General features: G+C 51.0%; 1 protein-coding gene across 1 annotated transcript in view; it reads right to left on the minus strand.

Annotated features, from left to right (window-relative positions):
* ALK (ALK receptor tyrosine kinase) overlaps positions 1 to 14,840 on the minus strand; it is a 219,793-nt gene that overhangs the window by 19,555 nt on the left and 185,398 nt on the right. The window contains exons 14-22 of the mRNA XM_077151697.1: positions 14,475 to 14,573; positions 13,974 to 14,126; positions 12,956 to 13,060; positions 12,349 to 12,535; positions 10,531 to 10,621; positions 10,349 to 10,413; positions 8,750 to 8,879; positions 4,568 to 4,665; positions 1,298 to 1,390 (exon numbers count right to left, since the gene is read on the minus strand). Of these exons, the coding sequence (XP_077007812.1) occupies positions 1,298 to 1,390; positions 4,568 to 4,665; positions 8,750 to 8,879; positions 10,349 to 10,413; positions 10,531 to 10,621; positions 12,349 to 12,535; positions 12,956 to 13,060; positions 13,974 to 14,126; positions 14,475 to 14,573 (1,021 nt within the window). The remainder of the gene's footprint in view (positions 1 to 1,297; positions 1,391 to 4,567; positions 4,666 to 8,749; positions 8,880 to 10,348; positions 10,414 to 10,530; positions 10,622 to 12,348; positions 12,536 to 12,955; positions 13,061 to 13,973; positions 14,127 to 14,474; positions 14,574 to 14,840) is intronic.

Genomic DNA, 14,840 nt, shown 5'->3' on the forward strand with positions numbered 1-14,840 from the left:
TAGAAGAAACATAGATAAACAATTACAGTACAAAATGACACCTAAATTCAGATATGTGCAAAGTTCAAGGTGCAAATGAAGAACTGATTTGTTCTATCCATGGTAGGAGGAGAGGGAGACTGATTGAGTTGAGTGGTGAAGAAGTATTCTCTGGAAGACCATTCCAGATATGAAATTGCATGGGACATATGAGGAATGGTGAGGTATGCAGGGGATTTGGGGTGTTTGAAGTCTAGAGTTGGGAGTTGTCAGAGGTGACACTGGAAAGGAGAAACCAGTTCGAGGAGGCTTGATAAGCTATGCTGCTGCATTTTGGTTCTTAAATAATAGGCAATCCCAGGAGTATTCTAAGAAGGGAGAGGAAAGAATGCGAGACTCTCTGGATTGAAGAAGAAGGTAAAGTGAAGCATGTAAAGTAATGTGATGGATACCAGTGGTAGATGACTAGTTGAAAACATTACTAACTCATGAGATTCCATGTATTGCTACCGTGGTAATGCGATGAATCAGCTTTTTCACCCCTGCTGGAACTGTTACCAGTTTTGATGAAGTCCCTGAGAGGTGTTTGGTCTAAACTCACTTATTCTCCAAAGACTTAAAGCTCTATATGGCCATCTGTCCTCATTCTACCCCACTGAGGAAGGGAAGGGATAAGTGATGGCAATGCAGAGGAGTGTCTTGTTCAGCTCAGGGATCAAGTCACTGTTGTAGATTTTAGAAAAAAAATAAAAAGAAATGAGGGCTTGAGAAGAGAAGAGGGAGATAAGTTGGGGTAGAGGTTTTATAAATACAATCTTGGGAATCTGATGGGGACACAGAAAGGAAGCTGAACTAAATACCTATGGGCTTTTGAACTACATTCTTGGGTGTCCTGGTGTGAGTAAAGAAGACCAATAGTTCGGCCCAGTATTTTGTCAGTTCTGGAGTGTTCTTGCCTGGGGTGATGGCAGCTATAGACTTTCAGTATTCCTTTTAGTATTCCTACTATAGGTATTAAGGAGAGGGAGCGAGGTAAAGTTCACTTAACAGCTGTTTCTGTATCAAGTATTGAAGGTACTCTGTCTCACGACATGAGAGTTTGAGGAGTTTGGAATCAGAAGAACAACCCAATTGGTGTCAATAATTGCAGGCAGTATGGTCCTAGCATTAGACCTTCAAGCAAGTGTCTAAGAAGGAATTTAATAAAACTTTACATGGAAAATTGACAAGGTGCCCAGAAATGACAAGCAGCCAGTTGCCATTCACCTGAGAAGAGGTTGAGGACAGGCTTTGATAGGTAGGGGCTGTCTTTACTCACCTATAGATATCTCGGGCCATTCCGAAGTCTCCAATCTTGGCCACTCTTCCAGGACCTGGACAGGTCAAGAGGCAGTTCCTGGCAGCAATGTCCCTGGGGAGATGGAAAGAAGAAAACAAATATGCCCATTTATCCACAGATATTGTATCTATAACATCTTCAATCTGAAGCTCAGATGCCTCCCTCCTCTGCTCTTTATCTCCTACATTATTTTGACTTGTGTATGAAAGAAACCACTATACCAATTCGAAGTCTCAGCAATAGCAGAAAGGTAAAAAAGAATTAGAAATGATTGAAAGTATTTAATGGGATAATTGTAATGAAAACAACTAAAATAGGCCCTGGAGTTTATTGGCCTTTTACTATGTGCTAAGCATTGTTGTAAGTGATTCATATCTAATTCACACAATACCTCATTTTATTAAAAATATTAAGTTAAAAGCAGGAGATAAGACATGCCATTGAGCCTTCAGCTACTGTTTTGCGCGTACTGCTGGTTGGTTTCTGCCTCTTGTTAGAGGAAGTGTTTTGGAATAGCCTGTTATCAAGTAAGTGAAGGTATTCTCTAATTATTTCTAGTTTTTTTTTTTTTAAATAAGCCATTCTGTTTCATACATCCATGATTTCATCTAAAGCCTTTATTCAGCTGCATACATCACTGTTATCTGTCTGAAAAATCAGTTCTTTCAAGTTATGAAACTTGTCTTCTTTGTTGTAATACCCCAGACGGCCTAGCTCCCTGTAGGTGCCTCTAAGGCATGATCAGAAGCCTTCCAAGACTCATCAGCTTCTTGCTGCTCACCCATCTCTGACGCACATTTGAAAGTGAAAGGTGCAGCCAAAAGAAATCTGGAGTGGATCTCTATTAATATTAAAGCCCTGGGAAGAGAAACATAGGAGATCCTTTCATATTTCCAGTGGATTTCACAAAGGCATTGATGTTTGGTTAATAAAGAAGAATATGGAAAATAAACAACTGACTGTTAAGATCATATTTAAGAAAAGGATTTGCCTTGGGGATCATGGCTTAGGATATGAGAACAATGGGCCAAGAGTAGGAGACAGAACTGCTAATATCAACAACTCAATCAGGAAGGTTTAAATTGAATTTTGAGGGGCAACAGTGCATGAAATGCTCCAATAAACCTATAAAATATGGCATGTATGACATAAAAAATGGGGAAAATAATAGGATATATAGCTATCAATTCTTAAGAGAAATACAGTGAAGTAGACCAGGAACAAGATTTATGATTCTGGAAAGGTCTTTATGCTGATGTATATGGTATGGTTGTTTAAAAGAGTGAACTCGAAGTTAATAGAAGAAAGTAAATATAATCTCATGGAACACACAAGAATTGGTAGAATGACCCATTATATTTGAAATGGCAATAAACCATGTCCAAAGGAAACAGATCTAATAAAAAGAAATAGGTGTGTGGGGGTCAGGGGAGAGAGCAGCACTGAATTTAGGAGGTGTGCATGTATGGAAGTCCACGTACCTGAAGTATAGAAATAGGGTGGAGACAGAGAGAGAGCATTAGAAGTAACACATTTGGAGAAGTAGGCCATATACTGCCAAGTCAGTTATAGATGTAAAAAGATGCTTTCCTAATTCAAATCACCGAATTACCCCAGAAGAAAAAGCCTTGTTTGAGATGGACAATTTCTGCTAGAAGTGTCCTTGTGCTCAAAGCAGATCATCTGATACATTCTTGATTTGATCTTTGACAATTTCATTTCTTCAAAGAAGATAAAAAGAACAAGCTATTACTCTGGGATCTCATTTGGACCTTTAGTAACTATTTGGGGATGTAGAAGCGATAGGAATCTTGAGAGACTGCGATCCTGTTATCATCTATAAGAACAAAGTACTGGGTGTTGTCAAAATGTATCATGCCTTAAAGAAAGCAGACTTCAAAGTGTCAGAGGAAAGATGGATATGATCCCTCGGCCAGAGAATGTGTGTGCCGTGGGGACTGGTGTGGGTGGAGACTTCTAAAAGCACAAACGGACTCAGTGGGCAGCAAAGGGACACATCTCAGGTCACCAGGTGAGTGCACAGGTGCTCTCCGATGAGGCCAGGTTAAGGGGACAAAGACGGGAAGACGGGCATGTGACAAGGCTGGACTCCGGAAGCCTTGTGATGACTGAGCCACAATGAAGCCCAGGAAATGGGAAATGGAGTTAAATGGAGAATTCTGAGTACGCTCAAGGGGCCAGAGCAGCGACATCAGGACGGGCCCACTCTGCAGGAAACGGTGCAGCTTTGGGTGAGGATACAAAGGACTGTCCTGTTCCTATTTGCTTCCATAAAGCAGAAGGATCCTCCAATTGGAAAGATTTAGAATCTTCTTCAAGGAGGAAGAATTGAAAACTGAGATGACGGGATGACAGTAACTGGATAAAGTTTATTGCCTTGTTTTAGGAATGACTTTAGGAACTTGGACAAGTGCATTTCCTGATCTTCAGTTTCCCCATTTTTATGAGTGGGAAAACATAGCTTATCGACGTACGTGCTTTTTTATTTCTAAACTTCTCTAGTATCTCTTGTTTTCTACTTTGGACTGTAATATTCTGATTACTATGATCATACCTTATGCTCTTTGAGGATGAGTTAATCAGGTTATTACTGACTAAATGAGAAGCAAAACATCAGGCAGAGCTTTGCAAAGAACCTAATAATCTATTTTTGCTTTCAGGTTTCAGAATCAGGCAGCCAGCTAAGACTGTAAACATCCACAAAGAAAGAAATACGTGTAATCTACAGCATCAGCTGTGGGCATGGGATCGGCGCAACGTTTAAACACAGGGTTCAGAGGTGGCAGAAGAAGGGAGTACAGAAGAAAAGAAGATAATCATTATGCTTTGCTTCAGAGTGTTTATGCCTGGGATACGGAAATGAAGGCGAGGGTGGGCCACGGTGGCTATGCCAGAGACCTAGGTTTGATTCCCGGGGTCTGCCCATGCGAAACAAAGAAAAGGGGAAGCAGGGTCCTTGCCTCCAGGTTACTCATCTTCAAGTACTGCAAAAATACGAGCTCCTAGGACTTGAACCTTCTAGACACACGCAGAGGTCAGGGGTCATCCGTGCCGCTCTCCAGCCCTGGTACCGGCATGTTGTGCCACCCATTCACACATGGGGCGGATGGAGCCCGGCTGAATGAAACCATCACTCGTGGACAAAGGACTCTGAGCCATTCAAGAAACGGATCTTGGAGGCGAGAAGGTGCGGTCAGAGGCGGAGGGGTCAGCAGGCCGCTCACTCACCGGTGGATGAAGTGGTTTTCCTCCAAGTACTGGCAGCCGCAGGCGATGTCCCGAGCCACGCGCAGAAGGTCCAGCATGGCCAGGGAGGAGGGCTGGTTCTGCGGGGAGACGGAAGCGACCCGCTGAGGAGAAGGTCTGAGACACAGCCGCAGAGGGCGGCCCGTGGCTCCCCCAGGAGCTCTCAGCCCCCGGCTGCACCCTAGAAAGCACCAGGGGCTTTGAAAACCTCAGATGCCTGGGCCCGCCCCAGACCCATGACTCTGCGTCTGCGAGTGGGCCCGGCGTTCGCACCCCTGAAAGCCCCCCAGGCGGTTCTGACACAGCCAGGATGAGACGCCCTGAAGGACACAAAGACAGGAGCACGGGTGGCCCCTCCCCTTCTGACTTATCCCACACATCGTTCCATCCCCAGTTCATCTACATGTGTCCCCCACAAGCTTATAAACCAGCCTGGGATGCGCAACCAGCCAACGGGGGTGGTCATTAAATCTGTTTAAAATGATCGAAATATTTCTTAAAATTAATTTTCTTCAAGAAGATCCAGACCTAAAGTGGATTGAAAAACAAAAGCTTTGGAGGAATGCTGAGCAATTAGGGCAGGTCTCAAGCTTTTCTATATGAAGTTTCTCTCATGTGAAAGGAGGCATCACCCCACTTCTGGGAATCACCCCTCTTTCCACTTCTGGACAACCTTGTTTACCACCCAAAGTCTTTCTCTGAGGCACACACATCCCATTTTACTGTCTTTTAATCCCTGAATACTGAAGTTGCAGCAGCTCATCAATCACACCTGGCGACTGTCGCTTTGTTGTGCCATGTTTATTTTCCCAGGTCCCCAAGTTGACCTGAAACCTTTGAGACAGGGACCTCAGCAGGGATCCGGCCCAGTGTGGGTGTCTGGCAGGTGGTGGGAGGGTGGGGGTTGGCAGGTCGCTAGCCCTGACCTGGGGTTTACCTAGAGGGGCACAACTCAAACACCCCCATGAGAAACCTCCTTAGCGCCATGTCGGGCTGCTCAGGCCCCAAGGTCGCTGGTGACACTTGACCTGCTGGGCAAGCTTCCCATTAAAAACGCTTGCTCCTCGCTTTCATATTTCGTTCTTCTTTCTTAGAAACTCAGAGCCCTTCCACCCTCATCCTCATCGCACCCAAGCGGGGACCAAGGACTGGGCTGTTGAGTTGTGGCAGCAGCAGATCTGAGGTCTGGGTGCAGGCCCTGAGCCGGCAGGGGCTCTGCTGAGTACAGCCCGGGGCCTCCTCTGAGCGATGGCAGGGACCCAGGGCAGGGAGAGGAGTCATGCTTCAGTTCCGGCGGGACAACTGAGGGGGAGGGAGAACCCTCAACCCTCTGCTTGTGGCACACGCAGCAGTGCCTCACCCTAATGTGGCAGTCCCACCAACAGAACCTCCCTTGAGGCATTGGGCCATGTGGTAGGCAGGAAAGAAATGGTTCTATTCACAGTAAAGATGAGAAGGCTGAGGGCTCAGAGAGGTGAGGTGACTCACCCCAGGTCACACAGCCAATAAGGGTAGACCAGAAGCGGCCCAGTGTTGGGACCCTGGTTGGGAGGCAGGGTTCCAGGAGTTAAAATCGAGCTGCTGCTCAGGAGAGAGTGCCTGAGAAGGGATGGTGTATATGGGAATGTGGCCGGCACTCCACGGGGGAAGGCAGAACACACCCCATGAGAGAGTCAACAGCGTGTCCCAGGGCTGCATCCAGCTGAGGTGATAATTGTCCCCTGCTCACTGCCGCCCAGTCTCCCCTCAAGCCAGGGTGTCCTGTCTCTGGAAGTGCTTGACGGGACTGAGCGCCCCAGGCTGCGGCTACTGTGTGGAAGAGAATGGAGGTCCTATGAATTGGCTCCTTGTGTTTGGCATCTCCAGATGCCTGGGGAGAGGTGGAAGCACTGGGCACCGTGGGAGGGCAGCCCCCACTTCCTGGGAGAAATAAAAGGAATGTATTTCTGAGGGAAAGACTCATCTCTTCTGCTGCAGTCCTAATATCTTTTTTCTCTCCAGGAAAACTCTTTCCTGTTCCTGCAGGAGAAGCTGGTCCTAGTGGGGGGAAGCCATGGGGAGGATTCCTTCACGGGCGGCTCTCTGTGTGCTCGCCCCACCCCTCAGGCACGAGCACTGTCCTGTCTCAAGGGCTCCGTGAGCCTGGGATGCTGCGAGGACGAACTCTCCCCAGGCACCACCCTGCGGCCAGGCGGTCTTGGACAGCTCTGAGCAAATTAACTGCACCACTTATCAGTGTGCACAGAGCAGATGGCAGTGGGCAAGCCGCGGTGTGTGTGTGTGAGTGTATGTGAGTGTGCATGCACCTGTGCACAGGGGGAAGTGGATTGAGGAAAGGAGTTTTCTGGCAAAACCAGCACTTAAACTAGCTGTGCAGAGAATATAGTCCGATGCCGTGGTTCCCAACCCGAGGTACGGAGGAAGGAGTTGGGCATCAGGCTTTGATCCCGGCCCTGCCACCGGGGCGGTGCTTCCCCTGGCAACCAAACATTCTTCATGCGCCCTGTTAGGGCCCCGTGTGCTGGGGACTCAGAGGACCTCCTGGCATTTCCCAACGTGATCCGTAAGTCAAAACGGTGTGGGGATTTCTGAGTTCAGTGCCTTTATGGCAGCAATTACCCATCTTTACTGCATGCTAATGTGTATGGAGACTCAATGAGGGAGGACAGCAGGCAGTGGCTGTGAAGTTTGTTGGCTCACGGAGCTCTTTTGAGCATGTGTGTGAGTGTGCAGCATCTCAGGGCACTGGCAATCCTTTTGGGGCCCCTGTTTAGGCCCAATTTTACAGGTGAGAGAATGGAGGCCCAGTGAAGTGAAATGATTTGTTTAGTGTCACAGCTTCTGAAGGGCAACTTCCAAAGGATAATATATGATAATTTACACTAATAAAGGCAATCATATTGATTGATCTCTCTCCCTTGCATAGCTTCTCCTTGACTAGTTATTGATGAAGAATCAGAGCATAGTAACTGTTTCACCCAGTGAAAAATGGAATAAGGAAATATTTCCAAATCGATGTGTCCAAGGATGACAGGGAAAGATGGAAGGAAGAAGCAAATAATGCAGACAGGGGACACAACATTTAAAACAGCTGCAAATAACCACTCTGAAAAGTATTGAAAAGTTAATGCTGCTGGGTTCTCATATTTCCTGCCGCCGGATGTGGCCTCACTTTTCACCTAAAGCCCCTTGTGCACTCTGGAACCAGCATTCATATTCAAAAGCCAGAGCCAGAGAGTTAAATATGAGCATTTGTCCAAAATTGAAGGTTCCTCCCTGTAGTCTCCTCTAGGACCCAGGAAGCTGTGCATGTGTGCTGAGCATCTTCTAGAAAACCACTGTCCACAGGCCTCGCCATACTCCAAATGCATGGAGATGTGTGGTTAATGACCTATCCTTTCATAAAGAGGGTACTGGCTTCATAATGGTTTTTCTCATTACTGATTTCCATGATCAGTGGTTACTGAAAGACAGCTACCAGCTGTTCCTGGGCATATCATAAACCCTCGATAAGTACTGGTTGAATAAATAGGTCTGAAAAAACCTTTTTGACATGAAAAAAGGATCTTCAGTCTTGATGAGGTTGGAGTCCTGGGGACTCAATGATGTTTCCATCTGTACCCATGAACATCACCCCTGTGGACAGGGTGGACATGGGCGTCTGCCTTGTCACTTTGTGCCCGGGATCAGAGCCTCATGGATCAACTAATACAGCAGCATCCTGAATATTTCAGCATTTCATTTTCTTTTTAACCTCCAGGAAGACTACAAGGTTGGGATGGCCAGGTTTTCTCCTTGTGTGTCAGGTGAGGAAAGTAGAGTTCAGACCAAGTGGCTGTGGAGTGGCCCCCTGGCGACCCGGCTGGCATGGAGACCCCTCTGTGCTTGTCTTTGGTGTGGTTTTCCAGAGCTGGAAAGCCACTGAAATGGGTCCAGTTTATGGAACTCACTGCCCACACCTCACACAAGCTCCTCGGGACTCGGGCTCAGCCATGCCCCCACCTCCTTCCACTCGCTCCTGCTTGCCGCCCCATCTCCACCTCCCCCTCCCCGGGCTGACTCTCCTGGGCCTCTGGCAAATATTTCTGGGCTGCCCACTCTCACTCCTTCCTTCCTGCCCCCTTCCTGGGCCAGCTGCTGGAAGTAGGGCTGGTCCTCACTCACCGGGCGAGGGCGGGTCTCTCGGAGGAAGGACTTGAGGTCTCCCCCTGCCATGAGCTCCAGCAGGATAAATCGGGGCAGGGCCTGCAGACTCACCCCGATGCAGCGCACGATATTCTGGTGGTTGAATTTGCTGCAGAGAGGAGGGATGGAACCAAGTTCAACTGAGCCCAGTCTGAGAAAATCTTCTGAAGTGACGTGGGGAAAGCAGGATACAGTAGCCGCTGATGTCAGTGCATTCTGTAAGTGCCATGGCTGAGGGCCCACATTCAGCCTAAGCTGAGATCTCAGTTTGCCATGGTTATTTGGCTGGAGGTGGGAGACTTTTGCCCCTGCACTCGTGGGGACAAAGTGACACGGAGGACAGGAGAGCGTCTTTCTTGGATATTCGCGCATGATTTGGTTGCTAGGACTCATGTTTGAGGTCTCCGATGGGGGGCCCAAAGCAGAAGTTGAAGGAGCTGCTTTATTTTAGGAAGGGACTGTGGGAGACCTGCCTGGTGGCAGTGGGTGAAAGAGACACAAGGGACCTCATCACGGAATCCCCTGTGGGTTCCTTGGGGAATGGGTGGGGGAGTCACGTGGGCAGGGGCAAAAGCTCTGACATTTGGGTTTTCTTGTTAACTTGGCCCTGTTAGGACACGCAGGGCAGGGTGATGGGGCCAAGGAATTCCTCATGGTGTGTGTACACACACACAGTTGAAAGACTGATACACCGAAGCATATACTAGTGTTCAGTTAGTAGTGAGACTGAGTGATTTGGGTCTCCTTCCATAGATTTTTTTCCGAGTTTCATTCAATAATCATATATAACATGGGGCATCAGGAAACAAACTGTTGTTTTTAAAGTAAGATGGCCGACCCTGCTGTCTGCCCTCTTGGGGCTCTCAACCCCGTAAACCCATCATACACCCTGCCTTGGCCTCATGCACTCCTGCTACTTGCACCAAAGGGAGACCCAAGGCCACCCCGACCTGCTTGGATGTGGGAGGTTTCTCAGTACAACAGGGTGCGCAGACTTGATACCAAACGTCTTCCTCCTTCTCCAGGTGATCTGGTGTCAGAGTAGACCACTCAGAAGTCTCAGGCACTGAGATTCCCCAGATTAGGGGTCCCTGCTTAAATGGAGACCTGGGAGCCCCACGTTGAAGGGTACAGGTGAGCCGAGACTGCCTTTTGGATGGCGGCCCAGGGTGGGGCATCCCCATCACGTTAGGGGCACATTTTCTTTCCACGAGATCAAAGAATGAGGCTTGGTGAAAGGTCTCAGCAAGGTGTTACATGGAGGGAGACAGGAGCATCTATCTAAAACTAGCACGCTGTGTTTCTTGAGAAAAAAACCAGTGGATAAAAACAGGATGCTGGCCGCAGCAGGGTCTTATCCAGGAGATTATTATGCTCTGGAGATTTTCCCTGAGATTGCCATCCTGGGGCTCTGCCTTGCTGGAGGCTGTGCTGAGAATTTGGGGCTGTCACTTGGGGGAGGAAGGGACGTGCCAGAGGATATCAACCCCATTTCCCTTGCAGATGTCGCTCTGTTGGAAATGTCTCCGTGGTCTTTATGAGGGCGGGAGGCTGGCTGGGGTGTCCTCTGTGCCTTACCTGATGATCAGAGCTTCCATGAGGAAATCCAGCTCGTCCTGCTCTGAACACACCTCTGGCAGTGTCTGGGCACAGAAAGGGAGGATGGAAAGGAGGAGGCTGTGAGCAGGAGTGAGCAAGCAGGCTGTGCCCCCAGGATGCAGCCCGCAGAGACTTGGAGCCAGGAGGGGGCCGCCTCTTACCTTCACAGCCACTTGCAGGGCGCTCGGGTCACTGGGCATTCCAGACACCTGACCTTCATACACTTCCCCAAATGCACCGTGGCCCAGACCCCTGTGCAAAAGACAAGACGGGAAGAGAATCAGGCTGCCCCCTGGGCTTCCCTGATATCCCTGTTGCTGATAAAGGGGCGGATGGGTCCCCAAGCCTGGGGGTCATGCTTAGTGGTTGCACACAAGAAGCCAGGGGGAAGGAGCTCTCATCTGCACACATTCAAGAGGAATGAATGAAAATGGAAAGAAAGGTTCCAATCAGGGATTCATGACAGCAGTTAAGTGTTCGTTCACTCAGCTGAGTCTCTGATATCTGGCAGGGACACGGAGGGGAACAAAACCTGGCCTGGGTGAGGCTCATCTACCAGGGGAGGGACAGATGGTCGGCAGGCCCTTCCCGTTGTTGTATTGTGACAGCAGAGGGCACAGAGGACTCTGGGAGCTGGGAGGAAGGGCATTTTGCCCCCTGTGCTAGGTTGAAAGGACGTATGTACCCTAGAAAAGTCATGTTTTAATCCTAATCCCATTTTGTAAAGGCAGCTGTTTCTTCTAATCCCTATTCAATGCTGTATGTTTGAGACTGTAATCAAATCATCTCCCTGGAGATGTGATTTAATTAAGAGTGGTTGTTAAGCTGAATTAGGTGACGACATGTCTCCACCCATTTGGGTGGGTCTTGAGAAGTTTCTGGAGTCCTATAAAAGAGGAAACATTTTGGAGAATGGAAGAGATTCAGAGAGAGCAGAGAGTCCACAAGCCAGCGACCTTTGGAGATGAAGAAGGAACATGCCTCCTGGGGAGCTTCATGAAACAGGAAGCCAGGAGAAGAAGCTAGCAGATGACGCTGTGTTTGCCATGTGCCCTTCCAGATGAGAGAGGCACCCTGACTGTGTTCGCCACGTGCCTTCTCACTTGAGAGAGAGGCCCTGAACTTCATTGGCCTTCTTGAACCAAGGTATCTTTCCCTGGATGCCTTAGATTGGACATTTCTATAGACTTCTTTTAATTGGGACATTTTCTCAGCCTTAGAACTGTAAACTAGCAACTCATTAAATTCCCCTTTTTAAAAGCCATTTCATTTCTGGTATATTGCATTCTGGAATACAGCAAACTAGAACACCCCCCCTGGAGAAGGGAGGGAACCCATGAATGGATTTTGAGGCGAGCACTGGGTCTGCTCTCCAGTTTTCTGGGAGCACTGCATCCAGCACTGAGCTTGCTCCTAATGGCCTTGGGGACCTGATTTGAAGCTGAGCATCCTTTGATGGTACAGCCTACACTGGGGGCAACCACCTCCCAGCTTCCTGGTAGATCTGCCCCAATCCTGCCTCCAGAGACCCCCTGAGCACACTCCGTCCACACCTCCTTCCTCTGACCCTAAGGCCTGCGGCCTGGTGACTTCCCTTTCTCTGGCCTTTGCTTTAAGAGAGACACAAGGATAAACACCGGCTTCCACAGTTGGCTTTTAATAAAGACCAGGCAGCCTTGCTCATCTGCGTCCCCCTCACCTTCTCCCAAGGGCTGGCACTCGCTGGGAATCAACACACATCTGGGGAATTAGATGGTCGTGTCTGGACTGAGGGCAAATAAAGAGAATCCTGGCATTAATTAATTAAGGATCCCTTACAAACCCCAGGAACGCAGGGATGTTAAAGGAAGCAATCAAATACCAAGGTCCTCTCCCCAGAGGCCCTGAATGGCTGCCCCTAGGGATAGCTTTGCCTGCCTGCTGAGACTGCAACAGCCGCAGCACTCCCGCCGGGGTGGGGGGTGGTGGCAGGCGCTCACCGGATCAGGGTGATGTGTTTCCGAGGCACCTCCTTCAGGTCGCTGATGGAGGAGGTCTTGCCGGCAAAGCAGTAGTTGGGATTGTAGTCGGTCATGACAGTCGAGGTGCGCAGCTTGCTCAGCTTGTACTCGGGGCTCTGCAGCTCCATCTGCATGGCTTGCAGCTCCTGGTGCTTCCGGCGGTACACTGCAGACAGACAGGCCACCTCCTCCAGGAAGTCTTCCTGGAGTGCCACCTCCTCCCTGAGTGCTAGACCTTCCCATCACACTTAGCAGTACTGACACGGATGATTATGGAGGTGAAGATGTCATTGAAATACTGTTAAAGTTTAATGAAACCCTGTTTAAAGTACAACATAAAGCTTAAATTTGTGTGAATGGGTAAGATTTTATTGCTATCCTACAGGGGCAGGGGCATGTCAATCTGGGTTGACCCAAGACCCAAGGTGAGATTAGGGCAAATGCCCCACCCCCAACCCCCACTCCAGGAATGTGAAGGGCAGTGACAGCCGTGGCACAGCCTGGGACCTTCTCGAGCCCCCCACCTCCCGCCCAGCAGACCTGCCTTCCCCGCCACCTTCGGAGGCCGTGGGCTCTGCACACTCACCGATCATGATGCCGGAGAAAGCCAGGACGAGGGCGGCCACGAGGGCGGAGGTCACGACTGAGAGGACCAGCGAGAGCGGCAGGTGCGGCTCTGGGGTGGGCGACACTGCGGGACACGCCACAGGCCTGAGCGCCACAGCACTGCCCGGGGCCGCCCTCTGCTCCCCGCCCCCCGGACCTGCTCACCCTCCTTTCCGAAGCCCCCGGGGGCAGGCAGGGCCCTCCTGGTTCTCCAGGTGTGGCTAGGGTGGAGCAGTTTGGGGGCAGAGGGAAATTAAACAGGGGTCCTCATCGAATTCTGGACATTGGCTCAAAACATCAGCTGCACAACCCGAGGACGAGGGAGACAAGGCGAAGCAGCAGCACTTGAGGACGAGCGTAGGGGCCTGCGGTAACCATGGGCTCAAGATGGGTGAAGATCAGATGCGCCCAGCTGTGACAGACCCAGCCCCCTAGGCTGAGCGTATGTGCTGTGTGTGTGTGTGTGCATGCGCGCACGTGGAGCTGCACCGTGTGCCCTCTGCTGGTCAGTCCACATCCACGGGACCAGGCCTGATACTGGACACGACGTTTCAAAAGGACAGGCTGGGGAGCCCTGAGGCTGTGCCCTGGATGAACCAACAATGCCCCGGATGAACTGATACAGACAAACCGGGGTTATTTAAGCTGGTGTAGAACTGAAGGAGAGAGGCCAAGGCGTGATCACCAGCTGCTGTGCCTCAGGGCTGCGACCGGTCAGAAGCCCAGTGGGTGGGAGCTAAGGGGGGCAGGAGCAGAGAGCCTCATGTTGCTGGGGGTGCCAGAGTAGGGATGCTGCGGACGATGCCCTGGGTGAGGGATGGCAGTGGGTGCCTCTCCAGTACTCTGGATCTCCGGCCCCCATTCCACACTCAGGCCCCTCTGCCCAGCGGTCAGGGACTTACGAAACGGAGACCAGGGCATCCTGGAGCCATGGATACCAGCTGCGGCAGTGGGACAGAGCTCTCCCCAGCCCCGGCCCTGCAGCCCCTGCCCCTCACCAATGCAGGAGACGCCATCCTCGGCCAGCACCGTCCCGTGGTCACAGAAGCAGATGACCCGGTGGCTCTCCGGGTCCACGTGGCACTCGTCTACCTCACAGTGGCTGCAGTTGAGGTAGTGCTTAATGTTTACTTCCCCGTGGCCCTCCGTCACTGGTGACAAGGAAGGAGGTCAGCCAGGGCTGAGCCAGAGGAGACCCCCAGCAGCCCCGTTCCCTGGGGCAGGGGGTTGGGGAGGCTCAGCCTCTGTGCCTTCTCCTTGGCTGGCCACTGCGCCTCTCCCAGTCCTGTCCGTAGGTGGCCCCCCACTGGAAGACCACACATCCTGGCTTCCAGAACACCCGGTGAGATGGGCACTAGAAGACTTTCCTGCCGGGGACCCACCACCGTGCCTCTGCCACCTGGACGCAGGGCAGGGCCCCTGAGGTGTCAGCGTGGTGGGAGAGCTGGCCCGGGGAGTCTGCACCTGCCATCTGCGCAGGGGCGGGGCTGGGGGGGTACCTTTTAAAGCCGGGGTGTACAGGATACCCAGCGGACTGATGAAGGAAACCCCGTCCTCCCCGTCCATTTCGGGGTCATTGTTCGAGGCTGCGTTGCCCCCTGTGGCAAACCAGAGAAGAGATTAACACAGAGAGGTGGGTGCCAAGTCTGCACACACACGCACGCGCGCGTCTGCAGGGCGGTGGCTCCGGCCGAAGCCGGACCGGTCAGTGAGGGGCCTCAGGGGGCGGGGGAGGGGGAGGGAAGGGAGGGCTCAGGGCACAGAGGCTGCCATGGGGCTTGGCTCAGTAGACGCCGGGTGTGTGGGCCGCTTTCCCCTGCCAGCTCCAGGCCAGCTCCCACTGGAAGCTTCTACTCCTCTGCTGG

This window comes from Tamandua tetradactyla, chromosome 3 (assembly GCF_023851605.1).
Source record: "Tamandua tetradactyla isolate mTamTet1 chromosome 3, mTamTet1.pri, whole genome shotgun sequence".
In the NCBI taxonomy this organism is placed as follows: Eukaryota; Metazoa; Chordata; class Mammalia; order Pilosa; family Myrmecophagidae; genus Tamandua; species Tamandua tetradactyla.